Source organism: Gallus gallus, chromosome 3 (genome assembly GCF_016699485.2).
Source record: "Gallus gallus isolate bGalGal1 chromosome 3, bGalGal1.mat.broiler.GRCg7b, whole genome shotgun sequence".
Classification (NCBI taxonomy): Eukaryota; Metazoa; Chordata; class Aves; order Galliformes; family Phasianidae; genus Gallus; species Gallus gallus.
This window is the reverse complement of record NC_052534.1, coordinates 17,525,740-17,546,328: the sequence shown is the minus strand read 5'-3', so window position 1 is coordinate 17,546,328 and position 20,589 is coordinate 17,525,740. Positions and strand designations below refer to the sequence as shown.

At 44.8% G+C, this 20,589-nt stretch overlaps 1 protein-coding gene across 7 annotated transcripts in view; it reads right to left on the bottom strand.

The window, feature by feature from the left end:
- The window catches only part of TLR5 (toll like receptor 5), a 36,685-nt gene extending 19,164 nt beyond the window's left edge, over positions 1-17,521 (bottom strand). For 3 of the 7 annotated variants that reach the window (XR_005858093.2, XR_005858094.2, XM_040697311.2), the window contains exon 1: positions 1,450-6,632. Coding sequence is in view for 2 of the 7 variants with exons in the window: in XM_040697311.2 (XP_040553245.1) it covers positions 1,450-1,505 (56 nt within the window). In the remaining 5 variants the exon portion in view is untranslated. Of the gene's footprint in view, positions 1-1,449; positions 6,633-14,371; positions 14,459-14,619 lie in introns of those variants that run through there. The other 4 variants (XM_046939009.1, XM_046939008.1, XM_046939007.1 and 1 more) reach the window with 4 other exon arrangements.
- Positions 17,522-20,589: the final 3,068 nt, after the last annotated feature.

Sequence of the window (20,589 nt, the reverse complement as noted above, 5' to 3'; positions counted from 1 at the left end):
CTGCATTGATGTCAGAAGGAATAAGAGGTAAAGGCAATGGGAGAAGTAGTAAAGAGTGGGGAAAACACAGCAAATTCTTTTGAGGTCAGAAGTCCTAATCAGGATTTTACTCCTTAGCAATATAAATGACTTTTACAATCATAGAATCATAGAATCGCTAAGGTTGTAAAAGACCCACAGGATCATCCAGTCCAACCATTTGCCCTTCACCAATGGTTCCCGCTAAACCATGTCCCTCAACACAACATCCAGACACTCTTTGAACACCACCAGGCTCGGTGACTCCACCACCTCTCTGGGCAGCCCATTCCAGTGCCTGACCACACTTTCAGAGAAGTAGTATTTCCTAGCGTCCAGCCTGAATCTTCCCTGGTGCAGCTTGAAGCCATTCCCTCTAATCCTATCACTAGTCACACAAGAGAAGAGGCTGACCCCCAGCTCACTACAACCTCCTTTCAGGTAGTTATAGAGAGAAATAAGGTCTCCCCTGAGCCTCCTCTTCTCTAGACTGAACAACCCCAGCTCCTTCAGCTGCTCTTCATAAGGTCTGTGCTCCAAACCCCTCACCAGCTTTGTCGCCCTCCTCTGGACATGCTCCAGGGCCTCGATGTCTTTCTTGCAGTGAGGGGCCCAAAACTGGACACAGTACTCGAGGTGCAGCCTCACCAGTGCTGAGTACAGGGGGATAATTACTTCCCTGTTCCTGCTGGCCACACTATTTCTGATACAAGCCAGAATGCCATTGGCTTTTTTGGCCACCTGGGCACACTGCTGGCTCATGTTCAGTCGAGCATCAATCAACACCCCCAGATCCATTTCCTCTACACAGTCTTCCAGCCACTCTGCCCCAAGCCTGTAGTGTTGCCTGGGGTTATTGTGGCCAAAGTGCAGGACCCGGCATTTGGTCTTGTTGAATCCCATCCCATTGGCTTCAGCCCAGCTATCCAGCCTATCCAGATCCCTCTGTAGGGCTTTGCTACCCTCAGGCAGATCTACACTTCCAGCCAGCTTGATGTCATCTGCAGACTTACTGAGGGTGCACTCAATGCCCTCATCAAGGTCATCAATAAAGATATTAAACAGGACAGGCCCCAGCACCAACCCCTGGGGAACACCACTCGTGACCACTTGTGACCGGTCGCCAGCTGGATTTGACTCCATTCACCACCACCAATGCAAGGCAAATATTCAATCTAGATCTAAAAACAGCAAGCAAATGTATAGAGTGCAAGTATTATAGCTTTGGTCTCAGGCTCCCCAGGAAGTATGCATGTGGATCTCTGGAAGCAGATGCAGCTGCTTGGAGTAGCCTGGAACTGACCTCTGTTATTGTACAGTTTATTTTAAAACTCATTTTGGTTAACTTGGTTTTAAATCACTTAGAAACCTTTACTGGCACCAAAAAAAAAAAAAAAAGGGGGGGGGGGGGGGAAGGGAACTTAAAAGTACCTGAGAGTAGATGTTGCAGTGGTGTCTGTCCATCTCAGCTCTGTACAACAGGGCATCCATGTATGCTGTCAGACAGCAGGGCCTGAACTACAGCTGAAGAGGGAGACTGAGACTGTGACCTTTGTAATATATTTGAGCCAGAAAGAAGTAAGCTGTCCCATGGAGAGTCACAAAGAAATTGTCGTTCCCCTTTCCATGCCCCCAACAAAAATGCACTGCAGCCCACACAGGTAAATAATGTGTTAGGTATCCTGTTTGTGCTGATGGCCGAGAACGTTCACTTACTTGCTTTTAAGAAGAGTGATACAAAAGGGAAATTTCAGTTTCAGAAGTGGTTTTGAGTCACAGTCGTCAGCGTGCTTACTCTCCTCAGCAGCCTCCTCTGCTTCTGCCACATAGCCCCTGAGTCAGATATAAACCAGCACGTGGCAGTTCACCTGGTGTGTGCTTAGGAGAATGATCAGCTGACTTCAGTGGTTTTGAATTGTCAGCCAAAGCTTTTGGAGAATGAAGCAGCAGAGGTGCTGGCTATCTGGACAGGCTCTGGAGAAGACCACACTGATACAATTATCACCAAGATTTAGATAGTTAAAGATGTTTATCAGTAACTTGTAGTGATCATGACAGCCTCTTGTGAAGAATTTTCCTAGATGATGGCTCATGCTGACTTTCACCAAAACATCCATTTTCTGTTGGCCAGTGAATCACAGATGAGTGGTGTGCAATGGTACCAACTGCTTTCGATAAGTGCCTGAGAATCTCACCTATAATTGCTGCAAGTCTGCAAAGGGAATGAACCTGAATCCTACTGCCAGCTGGGAAGGCATTTTTTCCTTTAGCTTCATATCTAAAGGTCTTGCAATCTGGAAAGTGAGTTGTAAGATCTCACTTGCTGTTATCCTGATGTCTTTCTATGAGACACTGCTAGCTGTCACAGGCACCACAAAAGCTCCCAAGGGAAAGAGAAGAAAAAAATATAGGTTCAAACAATGCCAGTGTATTTCTTGCCAGTAAAATTAATGCATAGAGGCCAGTCCTCTTCTTTCCTTTCCATACCCAGAAGAGACAAAGACCATTTAATTGTCCGTTTTGATTTTTCATCCATAATGAGATGAGTTTGTATTAAGAAATTACACTGATTTAACATACAATCAATTTGTACACTGCTTTCACCATCACTCTGCAGTTTTGCTTGTGAATGTCTACAAAATACACTTAATCCAAGTTCTGTATGTACATATCCAGAGCCAGGCTAACTGAACAGAGACTGTCTTATACTCCTTTAACCACAGCTACAGAGTTTGCAACAGATCCTATGAATAAGTTTCTAGACAGACTGGAGCCGTACCTCTACTTTCTGTCAAATTCTAAGATCTGATTTTATTCTCTGGTTTCAAATCCAATCATCAAGAGATGTTTCTGTGTAGATGTTCCTAGAGAGCCCTCACAGCTCTCGCATTGTTGTTTTCACAGTAGCCAAGTTTCAGTAGGAGAGATATAACATACTGTTACCTGACATACATACGTGCCTATGGCCTTGTGGTTAAAGCGGTGTCTTTAGTAGATACAGCCTGAAGCTTCTCAGACTGAGGAAGGCTAAGAACCCAGATACTCTGCTTCCTTAATGGTCTAACTGGGTCATGATATCAGAGGTCTCTCCTTTCCATGGTCGCTTTGAAATAAAATGTCCATGAATGTTGTGCTCTGCTCTTGATTCAGAGCTGCAGCACTGTCAGAGATGTTCCATGCAGGTTCCCCAGGGGATGTGACTGCTGTGTAGGGCTCCTCACCCCGGGCTGTTCTGTGCAATGGTTTGCACATACTGGGAGCAGCAGAAGAACGTGGTGGGGCTGTGTAGGTTGATGGCTGAAGGAAGGGCATACGGATCAGATTTTGAGGACTTGTCTGTCTGAATTCTATCGAAATTCACCTGAATAGATTGATCTGTTTTTCTCATTCTCATTCATCAATTCTTGGGTCCCTTACTGCCACACAAATTAAGGAGCCTTCCTTTCCTGTCATCTCTGTATTTCTACAGCCACATCCTGATTCTGTAGAGAACAGTGAGTCACTTTTATTTCTTGGAGAAAGTGCAGACCAAGGAAAGTAGCCTTATCTAAAATGTTATGTTTTTCTTCACTTATGGTATCACTTATGGACATCTGTCTAAGGGACTGGTTATACACACTGACTGGAGGGCTACCTGTATTTGAGATTTGGTAAAATTTCTTAGGAAAAAAACCAAATACCTTCAAAAAGCACCCTCTTTCTTTTAATCTAACAGTATGTAAGCTGACAAGGAGTTTGTTTATAACATTTATCTAGGCCATAACAGAGATTTTAAAAGATACATCACAGACAGTAAGAACAGCCACATAAAGGGCAGTGGGAATATGCTATTGTGAGAATATGTATCACTACTGTTATCCTATTAGATCAAATCTACTTAAACAAAAAATCTACTGAAACAAAAATAAAACTCCACGCTTTTCCCCTGGCTGTAAGCCATCATAATATATGCATTTGGGCTTGTAAAAAGCTGTGCAATGTAAACAAACAGTTCATGTGAGGCCCCTCTAGCCAATTGCAATCTAAATTAAAAAAGAAAAAAATCAGATGATTAATGAATGTGCTCTTCCAACCTCCTCAGCCTCTCCCTTAATCTGCTAGGATGCTTAATCCAAATACAGCATTTTCCAACTTAAAATCAGAAAGCATGCTAAAAAGCAGGTGAGTACTGAGGCAGTTCCTTTCACAGATGGGAGACCTAAAGCAATAAGGCATTCTGTGACCTGACAGAGCACAAGTGCCATAAAAAACAGCCACTGGTTTGGGTAGTGAGAAGCTACATATTGGATGTAATTATCTGGTTCCTGTTCATCACTTAGATTCATTTTTATATGCCCTGAGATCATATGATGAGATGCAGACATGCACACTTCAAAGACCACGATTCCTCTACTCTTCTGTTATTACAGCTCTTGTAAAATAATGTGGTCTCCAGGAGGACAGGGAAACAAATCTGAATGTATAGACAAAAAGCAGGCTGGTGCTGCTTGGGAGGGAGACACTCAAAGCAGGGCCAGGCACAGACAAAGTGCTGTAGCCCCAGACCCCAGCCCCTGATACTGCTTTTAGTGCCTCCCAAGCAGCACCAGTCTGCTTTTCTGTGCTGGGCTGGTGACCCTGCTTGGTCCATCTGCCAGCCCCAGCCTGCTGTCTCTGAAAGGGGATGATGAAGGCAGAGAGGGACTCAACTAGGCTTGAGAAGGGAACCAACAAGGTTTCCAATACTCTTCCAGACCATGAGAAAATGAACTTCTCAAGGCTTCCTTGAGGACAGCAAAGATTTTTTCCAGCTCACTGCTATGATTGTTTCCCATTGGGAACACCTCAAAGCTGCATAAACCATCCACACTCGGGTGTTCTTGCTGAATCCCTGTTGGCTTCTTCTTTTTCTTTGAAAATTAAGAAGTGATATCTACCTGGTCTAGACTAGAAGACGCTCTAGGGAAGACAAATAGCTATTGTTTTGGGCTGTGTTTTTCACAAAGGGAGTGTAGCCCAGGGACAAAAGGGCCTTTTTTTTTTTTTTTTTTTTTTTTTTGGTGCTTTCACAGTAATTAGATGCAGCCAGGTTTAACACTCTCACCTGAGAATGATCAAAGAGATCATAAGAAGTAAATATGAAGCATGACAGCTAGGGTTGGAGGTTGCATTTTTTAACTTAGGAGAGGCCAGCGCTCAGAGATTTGACAGAAAACCCTGAAGGAGTGGAGAAAGGCATTCAAAGTGCAACTATTAAGGCCGGAGGCAGAATTTGGTACAGCCTTGCCTATAAAGTTAATCTTTTAATAAAGCTAAGCAGCACTGTCATGCCAGTGAACTGGTGGTCAGGCAGAAAGCAGCAGTAAGTGTTGGTAGCTGAAGTCAGCAAATAGAACTCAAGTGAACAGGTGAAAGAAGCCTGTGCTTAAAAGCTGTTGTGCACAGGAGTTGTAGCTAGTGAAGAAGGCAGAAAAGCATCTGGCTTGCCTGAAACAGTCACTGCATGAAGTGGCTGGTGAGCCTCCTGTGCAGTGCCAAACCCTCCTATGTCAACAACTACCCACTTACTGCTGAAGCACTGGTTACTTTGGACTCGTTGAGCTTCTAGAAGTTGTTGCACAATAGCAGCGCTTCAGAAAGAAGCTGAGAAGTGGTAAAAAGCTTGTCACCAATTAGGAGGCAGACAATGTCTCATCTGCCCTCAGGCATAAAGCCAGGCTGGATGAACTCTCCCATGACCCGGGCGGATGCTCCTTGCAGTAAGTCACAGAGTTAAAGGTGTACTGTAACAACAGATCGAGGCACTTTGAAACAAAGCAGCACCCTCTCCTGCATTTGGACATAGTCTGAGCTACAAGTATGCTGACATCAAAACAGTCATGTGACAGCCAGATTTAGATGCAGACTGCTCGGCCTTGGCAGACCCAAGACATCGCTGGGCGTGCACAAAACAACTGACAGTTGAGCGTGACAAAAAAGGGGCAGAGAACTCCTCTGATAACCAGGCAGGTGAAGCAGGGCCTTGCCAAGTCCTGCCTTGGATGCCTTGGATGAATATGCCAGCGCCTCACCACTCTTTCTGAGAAGTATTTCCTCATATGCAACATGAAGCTCCCCTGGTAGCTTTGTCAGCCTCGAGGAGGGGACGGACAGAGGGGAATTGCTGGATAACTGCTTTAAAAACAGGTGAAGGGCAACCCAGGTGACAAAATCTCCTGCGGGGTGGATATAACGGCAACTAACGGCTCAGATGGGTTAGGCTGAGGTGGGAAGGAGCAGCTCGGCACCCGGAGGACCACAGGCTGCAAAGGACCTCCAGAAGGCCATCTGCATCTGGCCCGACCTGCCCACAGGTGCCCTCAGCAGCAGCCCTGCTCCCCACATCGCCGCAGAGTGAAGCCCGCCATCACGCCCAGAGAAGCAGAGCGTAGAGATTAAGCGCTCAACCCGCTGTCCGCAGCACGGGACACACAGGTAATTCTCGGGTGCGTGGCCACGGGACGCCCAGCTCTCTCTTTGCCCCGTCCATCGCGCTGCTTGGCCCGCCCCGCACCCCGTGTCTCACGCTGCCCGCACTCACCTCCCCCAGCCCCGGGGCGGCACGGCCGGCTACGCGAGCCCCGCGCGGAGACGGCGGGCCGGAAAGTGGCCGCGCCTCCCGGGAACGCCGTTCACCGGCCCCCCTCTCTCCTCCCTCACACACGCGGCGGGGGGCTGCGCCGGGTTACGCTGGCTGCGGCTGGAAGGCGTTCTCGGGGCGGGCCGGGGCGCTGCGGGCATGCGGCACCAGTTAGCAAATGCCTCCAGGGGGCGGCCTTCCCGCTGAGGCGTGCGCCCAGCGGCGGGCTGGGCTGGGCTGTGGTGGAACACCTGTGGAAGGCAGGCACGGCGGCAATTAAATTAGTTCAGCGCCGATGGATAAGCGAGCTGCGAGGGTGGAAATGTTGGCTGACTTGCTGCCATCAGCCGCTAGGTGTCCAGAGGGGGATCCGGCCCCCACACAAAGAGTAATATCATCTGTGTATGGTAGTCCTGTCAACTCACCTCGGTGTGAACAATGTAGGAATGGTGTTTGCTGCTTGGTGCTCGAGTTTTCATGCTGACAGGCATGTCTGTGGAGAAGGCTCTTGGGGGGGGGGGACGTGACAGTAGCCTTTCAGAACCTGAAGGGACCCACAGGAAAGCTGGGGAAGGACTTTTGTAAGGGCATGTAGTGACAGGACGAGAGGGAATGGCTTTAAACTGGAAAAGGGTAGATTTAGAGTAGATATTAGGAAGACATTCTTTGCTGTGAGGGTGGTGAGGCACTTGACACAGGTTGCCCAGAGGCTGTGGATGCCCCCTCTCTGGAAGCATTTGAGGCCAGGCTGGATGGGGCTGTGAGCAACCTGGTCTAGAGGGAGGTGTCCCTGCCTATAGCAGGGGTTGGAATGAGGTTGTCTTAAAGGCTCCTTCCAACACAAACTGTTCTGTGATCTCTGTCACTTTCTCACCCTGGCCAGGACCACTCTGCCCTCTCAGTAAAGAATTTCTTCCTAACATCTAACCTAAATCTCCTGTCTATTAGTTTAAAGCCATTCCCTCTGTCCTCTCGCTATCAGACCATGTAAAAAGTCGATTCCTCTCCAGCCTGTAAGCGCTCTTTAAGGCTGCAGTGAGGTCTCCCCAGAGCCGTCTCTTCTCCAGTCTGAACAAGACCCACTTCTTCAGCCAGTCTTCATAGGAGAAGTACTCCAGCCCTCTGAGCTCCTTTGTAGCCTTCTCTAGACTCATTCCAAAAGCTCCACGTCTTTCTTGAACTGGGGGCCCAAGAAACTGAGGCCGAATGGTAGTTCAATTTATTTACCTGGTACAGTGATTCTTGAAGAAGAATACAGTATCCAGGAATGAAAGGGGATTTAAAACATGAGGACAAAGTAATTTTTGTTTTAAAATTCTACACTAGTTGATCTTATTTTTTTTTTTTTATTTTGTATTTAAAGACATCTTCTGGAAAAGATGTTTGTAAAAGATCTTTTGCATTGGCCAGATAACTTTTGAGCACTGCTGCTTGGCAGTATCCACAGCTGTGAGCTAGGGATTCAGCTACATTGCATAGGAGAGTTTGCTAAGATGTTAGATCTACAGGGTATGCTGTGTTAACCAGAGCATCACTAATCTGGACAGCTGGAGATGCAGAGCCGAGTGAGGATCATGTCCTGAGAGTCACCCATTAAATGAGTCTGGATTCTGCTGTGGTTGTACAGCTCTAAAACTCTTTTGGAGCCAACTGCCTAAGGCAGCCATTACACCTAACTTCCAGCAGTTGTAGCACTCCTCTCCTGCTCCTCCAGATCACTCCTTCGAGAGCCTCTTTTCTCATGGTAGGATCTGACCTCTGCTTCTGTCCCTGATGTCCCACCAGACCACAAAGAAATCTCACTGGGAAGTTCTCTATTTCTAGCTGATGCTCTTCTGCTTTACATGGAATTGATTATGTCAGAGATGGCAGCAAGGTGCCTGTCCTCATGCTAATCTGGCTTTTATACTGTGAATTACTGATATTTTTGTCACTTCTCTATTAGGTACTTATAAATAACAGTACATACATGTTGCATTAATACCATTAAAATACTCTTTCGTTGCCTGTGATCCACTTGTGTTAAATCAGGAGGGAGACTGCAAGACATTCAGGCACTGAAGGAATAGTTCCAGAGCCACAGAAAACAGTACTTGTGTAGCTAGAAATTAACTGTGCTAAGTTTGGAATACCACATTTAGATGGAACACAGGGAATTAGATAAAGCCAAATAAAACAGCTTAGGAAAAGTCCTATAACATTCTGTCAGATCATTTGGATTATTAAAAAGTGTCTGTTCTGTCCAAATTTGCGGCTTGAGGAAATGGTTGTGATACTTAAGCCCAAGTAATATAATACTAATTTTCTTTTTGGTCCTGCTTTTCTCATTTGTAATAGAAGAGATGGAACTGGATATCTGAAGTTCTGAATATATTCAGTAGTGATCTCAGCTGTGATAAACTGGAGAAGACAGTAAGGATGTAGCATGTCTCATGTCTACCCAGCCTGCCACCCCTTTGCAGGTGGTGACAGCAGTCAGTGACAGAATTTAGACATGTTTGACCCCAGTTTGCACATACCTCATGTCTCACCCTGTGGAAGTATCCTATGTGGATACTTCAGTTTCCATTCCTTTATCATAGCTTGTTGATACAAGTGGGAAACATATAGGTATTGTGGGGTTTTGTTTGTTTTGTATCCTGTTAACATAGGCCTCTAACTGTCCATCCACATATATAAAAGGCTGAGATGTTTTATTTTGAAGTTACTGAAGCAAGCCTGGAACCCAGAGAGAACTTAGGTGACACCTTAGCTGGTTTCAGACTATGAATAAAAACTTTTAAAGTGTCTAAAGCAGCAGGGAAGCAGGAATCCTTTCCTAGCTTTAGGTTTTGAGTGTCTTTTATTGAAAATATTTGGTATGTTTTGGTACAGAAGCTCATCTCAGGGTGATGCAGCAGTCACTGCTACTTGTTAACCACACCATTACAGGAATAGCTTTTGTGAAAGTTCTTGCCAAGTTCTGGTTGGAAGTCCAATGTAGAACTTTTTTAGTTGGGTGCATTGAGTTTGATTTCTCTAAGCTATGCTCACACGTTACTATTACGAGTGAAATCTTGGTTCTGGATTAAACCCTTTCTTTTCAATTATTAAAAACCTCTGTGCTTAAAATACGTAATTCACAGAGTTCTATCAAAGATGCTGACATATTTTCAGCTCCTGAAAGAAACAAAACAGCGCTGTGGTTTGTTAAGCAGTCTGTTTCTTTCCCATACTCCCCCTGACATACACACATCACGTTTTCCACAGCACTGTGCTGACATCTTCAAATGCCTTCTTTCACAGAGGAAGCAACGTAATTCCAAATGATGCAGAGCGTGTTGTGTTTTGATTACAAGAAGAACACCTGCACAACCATCTCGTGTTGTTCTGTCCTTTGCAAGAAATGATGGAAGCTAAAACAAAAGCTGCCTTCCTGCGCTGTGTCTGTTCAAAGAGGAGACGTGCTCCCAGCTCACATTATGCAGGTCACATACATGTGGTAAGTGAGATACCCAGCAAGCAGGCTCACCTGCAGGCGCCACTGCCTGCAGTTCTGCTGAGCTTCAGTCAGACACCGCTTAACTGACTGGGATCCCAGTCGCCATATGGGGTTAGGAAAAAAGGAGAAGATATTCTCTCTACTATGCACATCAAAACACTGAAAATTACAAGTAATCACTCACAGAATTTTACCATGTCCTCAATTTTGTGCAGCCTCTTGAACTTAAACACCAATAAACTTAATTTTAAGGATATTAGTAATTTCAAGAACACATCTTAAATGGAAGTTCAATTCTAAAAGGCCAATATAAGTGTTAGCAGTTTTTGTAACAAACAGTCATTTGTTTCATATTTTGGTAAGGACTTCAACAGGTTAATAGGGTGTTTACTGCCACAGTTTATTACCTGCTATGATGTCTTCTATACCTGTGCTTGTAACATTTCCAGTGCGTACAACTCCATTTTCAGTGTGCTCATAAAATATATTAATAATCTACAATCTTTATAACCCCCCTTAAAATGCAATCAGGATATAATCTTTACTGAAACAAGATCCAAACATGTGCTCTCCCTTCTGTTTAATGGAGTGGGTTTAATACTGAAAAAAATGTGCTTCCAGCTAAAGAGCAGGCCCTTGCGTGTGCTGCTTGTGCAAACGATGTTTGCCAGCTGTAAAGAACTCGAGCTATGAAATTCTAAGCCACAGAAGGTTATCTATGGCAAATGAATAATGCTTTCTAAATTAAGGCCTATAACGGCACTCTAGTGATTAATGCGTTAAATTACTGATTTCTTGTACGTAAGTCTCTTACCAAATGTATTTCTTATTGTGCCTCTGGGCTCTCCTGTAACGTACAATAAGCAGGTGAAATACATGATCATTGCTCTCGGTTTCTGCTAAAGCAGGCTTCTACCCGCAAAAGATCAACACTGTAATGAAGTCATTATTTCTGGAGGCATGCGTTTACATGGCTTGCATAGCTAATGAGATACGGTCTCTTTACCTTGAGTCTCAGAATTATCATGCTAAATATCAAGAATTATTTGGTGGCTTTTTCCCCCCCACCTGGATTTCACAACAAACAGATGAGTCTGGGATCTTAATAAACGTCCAGCTTTAAAAACCAAAAGCTGTGGGCTGTTGAGTGGAGCATTACTTGTGTCTTAGAAAGGTTTTACCAGAGCAGTGAACATAATGCTTTTGTCCACAGAACTGATAGAATAAGACAAGATACGTCTCCGCATGTTGAAAGATAATTATTTTCCCTTCATGCATATAGAAGGATCTAAAATGAGCCTCTAGAAGTGATATTTTTCTGCTGCAGGTAGCATCAATTTTGAGCTAGATGTATGTTGGTGAGCTCCATTCTTACTGAGCTTGAAGGCTTCAGAGAAGCAGTTTTTTCACTCCTGTCTTTATAGCCTTGGCTACCACCGAGTTCAATCAGGAAATAGGATTATGTTAATATGAGCAAAGGAAAGAAAGATCAGCAAAGTTTGATCAATTTATGAAAGTGCTCTGCCAGTCTTGATGTTAGAATAACTCAACATTCTACGCTTTAGCTTAAAAATTCCCATATTATCATTTTACCACTTGTTTTAAAATGGAAGATGATTATCAGACTGAGGTTTCATCTGTTGAAATTAGTGTGCTCAGAGCTTGGTAAGACAGCTTAGTGCTATACTTACCGTGCTTTGAATTCTGAAAAATAAGGCAAAACTACACCAAAGGACAGTGTTTTAGGCACAGTTCTGGTACAATTTAAGTACAGATGGTGGGTTGTAAGAGAAAAATGTGCTCCCATGCTTAAAGCTGCAGGGTCTAGCCTGTGGACTGTATAGCCCCAGGCTGCCTTAATTCCACACCTGTATGGGGCACACCCCAGTTTTGGGTACTACTGCTGGGCAAGACAGACAGAGCTGCAACGTCCTTCCCCCCGTGGCCATGCAGAGCAGACTTTCATTCAGTCAATGCCCACCAGCCAGACATTATTTTGTTCCCCTTATTCTGCAAAAAAGAAGCTGCCATGAACTGACAGCTGGACTGTAGCATACTGGCCTGCACTGGCTCCTGTGTTGCTGAAGTATCCAGCATTTGTATGTGAATGTGCACATGTGCATATCTGTACAAACTCAGGTATCTACCCACAGAAACACCTCAGGAATCACACAGTGGTATCAGGTAAGACAGCTGCTAAAGAGAGAGAGAGAGAGAGAGAGAGAGACCCAAGAAGTAATTCCTGCAGCGTTAACAAAAAGGAGACGTGAAGGTAAAACAAAATCCACTGGTAACACCGAAAGAAATGTCCCGTGAAATTGAAAATTGAACATGCTGACAATATGCCAAGTTTCTGTGTGCAACTGGGATGCAAAAGTCAGCACCTCCAAGACAGCCTCGTGCCTCCTCTTGCATTCAAGACATCTGTCACTTAACAGCAACATATTCAATGGGGATGCCTCGTTGCTTCTTTCTGACCACTTCTCCAAATGTGAAAATGACAGCTGAATTGCAGCATGTCATGTTGTGCCATTCAAAAACACAAAGGCCGAGGAGAGCAAAAGAAAAAGCACAGCAAATTACTTTTTGTGCTTCCAGGAACATTATTCTTTTTAGGATCTCCAAAGTGGTTTATTAGCAAAGCATACCATATCCTAGAGAAAAGTCCAAAACGTTTGTTTCACATGGAACGATGTCTGCAAGCATCAGAATAATCATCTGAAGTCTTGGTAGTAGCTCATGTTTCTACCAAGAATCAAGAGCAAGCAATCTACCCAGATTCAAGAAGAAGGATGGATTCCTATGTGTTCAAGCATAAAACCTGGCACAGGTACATTTGCACATGACCTTCCAGCACGTCACTTCACCTGGCAAACCCTGAGTGTGGCAAGGCAAGCAATGCTTTTGCACCTGCTTGTCTTTACATTAGTTCCTTAGCTGAGTGACAAGCCCCACCTCGCGACAACCTCCTTTCAGGCAGTTGTAGAGAGCAAAAAAGGTCTCCCCAGAGCCCCCCTCTTCTCCAGACTGAACAGTCCCAGCTCCCTCAGCTACTCTCTAAAAGACTTGTGCTGCAGACCCCTCACGAGCTTTGTTGCCCTTCTCTGGACACACTCCAGGGCCTCGGTGTCTTTCTTACATTGAGGGGCCCAAGAGAAAGCAGTACTTGAGGTGAGACCTCACCAGTGATGAGTACCAATGGCAGGACCTGCCATGGTGCCATCACAGCCCTCCCTGCAGAGTGACCTGCCACCACTCAGCCTGCTGTCCCACAGCAGGTGATGCCCTTGTCCTGGGGTCTTTGTTGCAGCCCTGTTTTACCTCATTCCATCTCACACAGGGCCCATTCTGAGCAAGCTGCTTTCATGCTGACAGCAGGTTGTTGTCCAGGAGTATCTGGAGGAAGAACTTAGAGCAGGAGGTAGCTCAGTAGACGTCCCATTGCTTCTGACTTCATCCACACCCGAGAGTCCAATCTGTCTGATAGGAAGTGTTTTCCACATTTATATGACCTCTCGGCTTTTCCTATCATCTGCTTCGATGTGACAGCAGTTTCTGCTCATTTTGTGCTAGCAGCAAAACCCCAAATTACTGCTCTTATCTACACCCGTTTTTGCCATGGAAAGTGCTGCCTAAGGAAACGAGGGAGGCTGCAGAGGCTATGACTCACTGCTTGTGAAGCAACCATCACTTCAGAAATCACAAAATGGCACGCTTGCTGTTCTAAGTAACCACAGAGGTTGCTGTTTTTTTTTTCCTTTACTTTGTATATTTGAGACTATTTTGTGTTTTATGCTTGCAGTACTGTTGGATTTCCAGCTGGCTTGCCCGCAGTGCTGTCACACTGTGCAAGGCCAGGCTGAGTGAGGAGAGGCAGCAGGTGGAAGGGTGGAGAGAACAGGGAGAAAGAAGGACTTGGTTGTCATCACACTGTTTCTCACACCTCACCCATTCCTTTTAAACCTGATAAAGATGATTGAAACTTCCCTGGTTTGGGTTCTCTGCACTGATGGAGCTGTATGGGTCAAGGCTCAGTACGGATGTGCACAGAATTACAGCCTACAATTCTCCGTGACCACAGTGATGGAGAAATCTCAAGTAGAGTTACCACAGATCTGTGCTCTTTGCATTTCCAACTTTCTTCTTGGAATCACAGTTGTGTTTAGCATCTCTATCTACATCTAAGATACATCTAAGTCTATCCACATTTGGAATTTAAAATCTGTCACTCTGCTTGGCAGCAGTTCCCCCATACATTTTCAGCATATACTCACTGTTCTCCACAGACTTGTTCTTCATTTCTTTCTCCAACTAAAGCCTCAGCTCATTCTCCTTTTAAAGTACAAAGCACTCTCTTCACTCTGCAAAACAGAAGAATACCAGTCAAATACCAAAGGTCTTCGAACTTTATTTGTTTTTCAGTTTGCGTTACTACACACAACTCTCTGAGCAGTGCCCTGGGGTGCATGCCTTTCTCATTCAGTAAACAAATCTTTTCTACTGCGTTTAAATATGTACTTACATGGCTGAGGCTGCTTCTTTCCAGCAAAAGCACTTACAAACACTTCTCACGTTAAGCTTTGAGATTTCAACACAATCAGAGGCTGATATGTTGTGGGTTTCTGTGCTGATTTTTCCTCCCGGGTTCCTAATTTTGAACATGAAATCTGGCTGCCTTGCTGTGGATTCCCTATTTCTCAAGGGCACGATTAATCTGAGTGGAAAAATGAATGTGCAGTGCCAACATGACAACATGGCTGAACCTAAACTTCATTTTTTTTTTTTTCTTATTTATTTTTTAAAATTGTTTGACTCACTCAGTTTTCAGAGGCAGTCCCTTTGGAACCGGTGTTGAAAATGTTCACTGCCTCACATAGCTGAGGAACACGTGGATACAGTATGCTGCTGATTAAAAAATCTAACGTGAGAAAATAGGGAAAACAAATTATAAAGCACTGATGCATGGGGAGGCTCATTCTGCCATAAACTGTGACAGAAGCATTTCGTTTCTTGAGAAAATACAGCCATGACTTTCCCTACCTAAGATGTTTAAAATCTATGTTTATTTTTTTTTAGCTAGTTTTTAGTTTAAAATAATTTTATGAGGAAGAAAAAAAAAGCAATTAGAAGATGAAACTGAGTGTCAGGTTGTTGTTCTTGCCAGAACTGCCAACTGTGGCAATGCCCCTCGTGCTGGAAACCAACACGAGACCTATGAGTATGAAATCCCATTTTAAAACCAGGTTTGGAAGGCAGAAAATCTCAAGAAGATCTGTCCGTATTAATGGATGGCTGTCATTTCCTCCCTTGTTAGCTATTCTAGAGCAGGCAGATCTTTGATTTACATCTGCTGTCTCCTAGTGACATAAAATATGGTTTGGTGACACAGTCTAAATGAGGAAACTGAAGGTCAGAGAACAATTAATCACCTTCTCACTCGTAACTTCACACGGAGATATTAGGTATATTTGGGATACTTTGACATCTGAGGATGAAGACAACGCTTTGCTGAATTTAAAAGGTGCCTCAGAGGGTAGCGGCTTTGTTTTCATTGAAATCAGCTGCAGCCTCAGGGTCCCACATGGTGTAATGAAACTGTCCTCTCCCAGCGAGCAGCTGTCAGTGCCTGGAGCTGCTGAAGACTATTGGTGACATGCTGAAGACTATTGCATGGCACCGCTCTGTGAAGGCTTACATGAATGCAGAATAGCCTCAGTTCAGCTAACTGGAGACGCAGCATCAGAGGGGTGGCCTTAGGCTGAGCAGTTGGCAATTCTTTCCCCGCTTTTTCCATAAAACAGAGCGAACATTATCATAGAATCATAGAGTGGCTCAGGTTGGAAGGGACCTTACAGATCATCCAGCCCTAACCCCCCCCCACCAGTGGGGGTTATATATATTATACACTTACAGATCAATCATCCAGCCCCCCACCAGCTTAGGCTGCCCAGGGCCCCATCCAACCTGGCCTTGAGCACCCATAGCTTCTCTGGGTAGCTGTGCCAGGGCCTCACCCCCTCTGAGTAAAGAATTTCTTCCTAACATCTAATCTAAATATCTCCTCTATTAGTATAAAGCCATTCCACCTTGCCCTATCTCTATTAGAGCGCATAAAAAGTCAGTCCCCCTCCTGCTTGTAAGCTCCCTTCAAGTTCTGGAAGGCAGCAATGAGCTCTCCCCAGAGCCTTCTCTTCTCCAGGCTGAACAAACCCGCTCCTTCAGCCTTTATCACCTAAATCTTTTAGTAGCTATGTCTATCTCCAATAAGATGCCTATATGACTGGTCAGCGCAGAACCATAAGCTCAACTAAAATGCTGGACTTTTTACAACTGCCACAATGTCCTGTTAGCGTCTGGCTTCAATACTGCTGGAGCTGTATTGGAGCTACACATAGTCTGCAGTGTGAATGCATACATAAGCAAATGTGGTGCAGTGGTTGTACAAAACACCAGGGGCATCTGGCTGTGGCACTGGGCTAACCATCCTGTTTGCTGCAGCACACCAGTAAAAGCCAATCATACCAACCTTCAGTAACATTTATATCAGTGGCAGACTGCAGACATTTATAGTCTCCATCAACGAACAGTCTCAGCTAAGCTAAATTGTTCTGTAAAGCTCTATAGTAAGTAATTAACCCTGAATTATCAACAACAGGCAGCCATGGTAGTGGTTAGAAAAGAAAGAACAACTGGTTGTGCAGTCATTAGCACTGGAGCACCAAATGAGGCAGGCAAACAGCACAGAACCTGGTGGAATTAATAGGAGGGATGGCAATAGCAAGTGCCATCTCCCACAGGGAGGGACAGTGATGGGGGGCTGAGGAAGCTGCGGAAAGACACTTGCTTTGGCAACAGCAGCCCGTACGCAGCAGTGGATAGATGGAAGTCAGATGCTGATGGTAATAAGGCGCATTAAAAATAAATCTAGCCTAATTAGGTATTTAAGAAAAAAAAAAAAAAAAAAAAAGACACAAACCTGACAGCTCAGCAACTGGCAGCTGTTTAGTTCTAGCAATTATCCCGAGGATAACAAATCCACACTGGAGCACCGGGAAGCAGGCTTATGAAGTGCTCTGCTGTGCACCCTGAACTGGGCTGGCAGTGTCCATTTTCTGAAGCTACGGGCTCACCAGTTTTGGAAAAGAGGGTATTTTTAACATCTCTAACACTGACCCTCCCCTAAGATATTAGCTGTATCTTTGCTAATAAGATATAGCCTTTGGCTGTATGCTTGTGGAGAAGCACTCACCTCCACCTGTGGATTCAGGGTCAATGAAAGTGAGCTCACAAGCTTGGGACCTCAGCAGACAGATCAATCACACACGTAGTGATGCAGCCTTCCCTCAGCATCCCTCTCTAATGACTTCCACGCACCATTTGTTAGCAGAGTGAGGAGTGCTGTGTCCCTCCTTGTCCTCTCTGCTGAGAGTGTAAATGAGGAAGGCAAATATGAGCAACCTCTTCGGAGGGATCGGATGTTGCCTGCTGGGTACTGTGCTGCAATTAAGCAACTTGTTTCACATCCCAGCATGACTGAGACGGCAGGGTGAAACAGGAGCAATGCTAGTTAGAAAAAGAGGACAGTCAAAAGATGTGCAGAGGGGAGACAGAAAGCAAACAGTAAAATGAAAAACACGGACCCAGAACAAAAGAGCGTATCATGCATGGGGAGCAGAGGAGCATTTTGCAAGCAGAAGCTTGCAAAAGATGCTGCTGACCACTCCAGACAAGGAAGCATGTCTTTCCTCTCTGCTGCTTTATTCTATTTTGAACCAGTTACATTAACCAAACAGCTTCCTCTGTTCCTCCTGCAGAACATGGGGAACTTGTTCACGTACCGCCCTGGACATTATTAAAATGTAAGTGGCCTTTCTTCCTCCTCCAAGTTTCTGGTTGGGATTTATCTGTTGTTGGTTTTTTTTTTTCTTTTTTTTTTTTTGTGGCTGCACATCCTGACATGGGACAGTGACAGCAAAGCAGGGCCTCTCCCTGCCACAGTGCAACCCCCTGCAGAACCGCATTGAAGGGATAAGAAAAGCCCTTGACAAGAGGACATGCTGCCGGATTTGGGGCAGATGTTCACTTACTTTCTAGCTCTTTCTGCCCCCAAGAATCCCTGTGAGCCCAAGGACAGGAGTCGGAGATGTGCATCTTTCATCCTTGCTGCTCCTCATCTGACAGCCGATATGCTGAGCTGTGTCAACAGCTGCAGCACAGCACAGACAGGAACAAGCATCTTTTGTGGTGTAGGAAGGAAGTTTTGCATAAACATGACAATGGTTTCTGCACTACGGCACCTGAGCTGCTGTTTTCCCTTGAACTCAATAGGTGTCTTCAGATAATTGCCAAGAGAGGATTTACTTCACCTAATGCACGGGAAGTATTAGAGGGGCTGCATTCATTTGGCTGCCTGAGATAGATCCAAAACCCAGAAAATCCCATATTTGGATTTGTCACAGAACAAAGTTCTGAAATCAATGTCACTGTAATGCAACAGGGCTTAATTCACAGGATTTCACTGGAGTTCAGCACACGCTACATGAAAAGCTTCTTTTGGTGGAATAGAGAATATTTCTGGCTTTGATAAATCATGACTGGCTTGCCCAGCACCATCAGTCCGATATGCAGTCAGCCCCTGTTTATTTGAAATCTCTCACAACAAGGCTTTATGGCAGCTTTCTCAGACCATCTCCTCCTGCCTGTAACCATCCCTAAGGCTGGAAGGTTTTTCCTAATATCTAGCCTCAGTTTCTGCTGCAGCTAAGCCTATTATTTTTGTCCTATTTATGTGGATGCTTCCCTTCTACTTTGCAAAATATGCTTCTTACAGAAAACCAAATTTCTCTATCCCCTCTGGTCATCTGTTGTTTACACTCAGCACTCCATGATCTCTAACGTGACCTGTGAGCTCAGGCTTTTCCAATAGTTGTTGATTCTCCCTGCTTGACTTCCCTCCAGCCACTTCACATTTTCCTAGAAGAGGGGAAAAAAACAGCTCCACATTTGCAACAGCACTCTCGCTGAGGCCTGCCTAGTGCTGAGTGGAGCTGAAGGATCTCTCTGTGCATTTTAAAAGTTACTGTAAACATCCTCATATTGACATTTAACATTTTCACAACAGCCAGGTCCAGTTGAGTCATGCTCAGGTTGTGATTCACTCCCCGCAGAGCTGCTGCTAGACCTTGGATCCCCACTCTTCCCCCAGGGATCTGCAGGTCAAGCCCTTGTTTGTAAGCTGGCGTTGAAGGCTGGCGTGTTGCTCACTTTTTCCACCTCCTCCTCCTTTTCATTTTTTTAGAAACAGCATGCCAAAGCCCGGTCTTGTTTTTCTTTCCTGGAGTCCTCAGTACACACCTTCTCTTCCCTCTGCTGACAGCACATGGGTTGTCTGTCTTCACTAACATGCTGCTTCTCCCCTCACCAACAAAGGTTTTCCCGGGTTCGTTTTTTATTCACATCCAGACAGCTCGAGTGAAAACAGCTCATGATCTGCATGAGCTGCACTCCTCCTCCCATCTGGCTTCATTTGCACAGGGAACATGCTGTCACGATCTTTGCAGATCTCCAATCCCTAAGGGCCTCCAAAGCATCCACTTTCTAGAAGCTCTGACTTGGAGCTCAAGGTGACCCGAGCTCTCTGGCCAGGACTGGGGGCAGCAATTAGCCCAGGGAACCAGCTCATAAGTTGGGGTGTGGGTGCAGATCCAGGGTGCAGATCCAGGGGCCATCAGAGCTTTTCCTGACAATTCCAGCCCAAAGCAAAAGAAAAGCAAAAACAGTCCTCTTTTCTCCCCTGAATATTCAAGCATGCAAAACCTCTTAAACTCAAATCACACAAGTATTCTCCCCATAATACCCTTCCAGGAAGCCCTGTAAGCAAAGAGTAAAAACCTCATTTTCACCTTTGCAAGTTATATTTAGTACATAGCTATCAAAGGATTGTCAAGCAATATCAGTACGTCAACATTTTCTGGTGGAGGTGCAATTCTGCACTTTTTAAAATAACAATGGTCTAATAAGCCATAAACTTAAATTTATTGAGCTACTCTGTCTGACCTCCTTAGCTGAATGACTGCAATACAATGCACACAGCAGTGTAAATCTGTAGAGCTCTAAGTATCATCCAGAGGCTTTTATAACAGAAATTAATGAATAGAAGTCCAAAAATGTCATCAGGAATGAAATTTTGCCAACTGTTAAAAGACCAGCCATGGCAGATTGCATGATATTTTGCAGTAAGTTCAATACTTTTCAATGATATTACAAAACAAAAATCACTTAACTGACCATAAGCTTGCCAGGTACTCCAAAGCTGGTGTTACAGCACGTTTAGGTTGTTTGCTGGTGTGATGATGAGGAACTTCAGCTGACAGTGCAAATACTTCTGGAAAGCATGGGACCTAAAAAGAAAGGAGGTGGCAAAGAAAGTACTAATACCTGACAGATATGGTGGCAATACAGAAAATTTCACCTGAAAAAACTGCAGATCTTA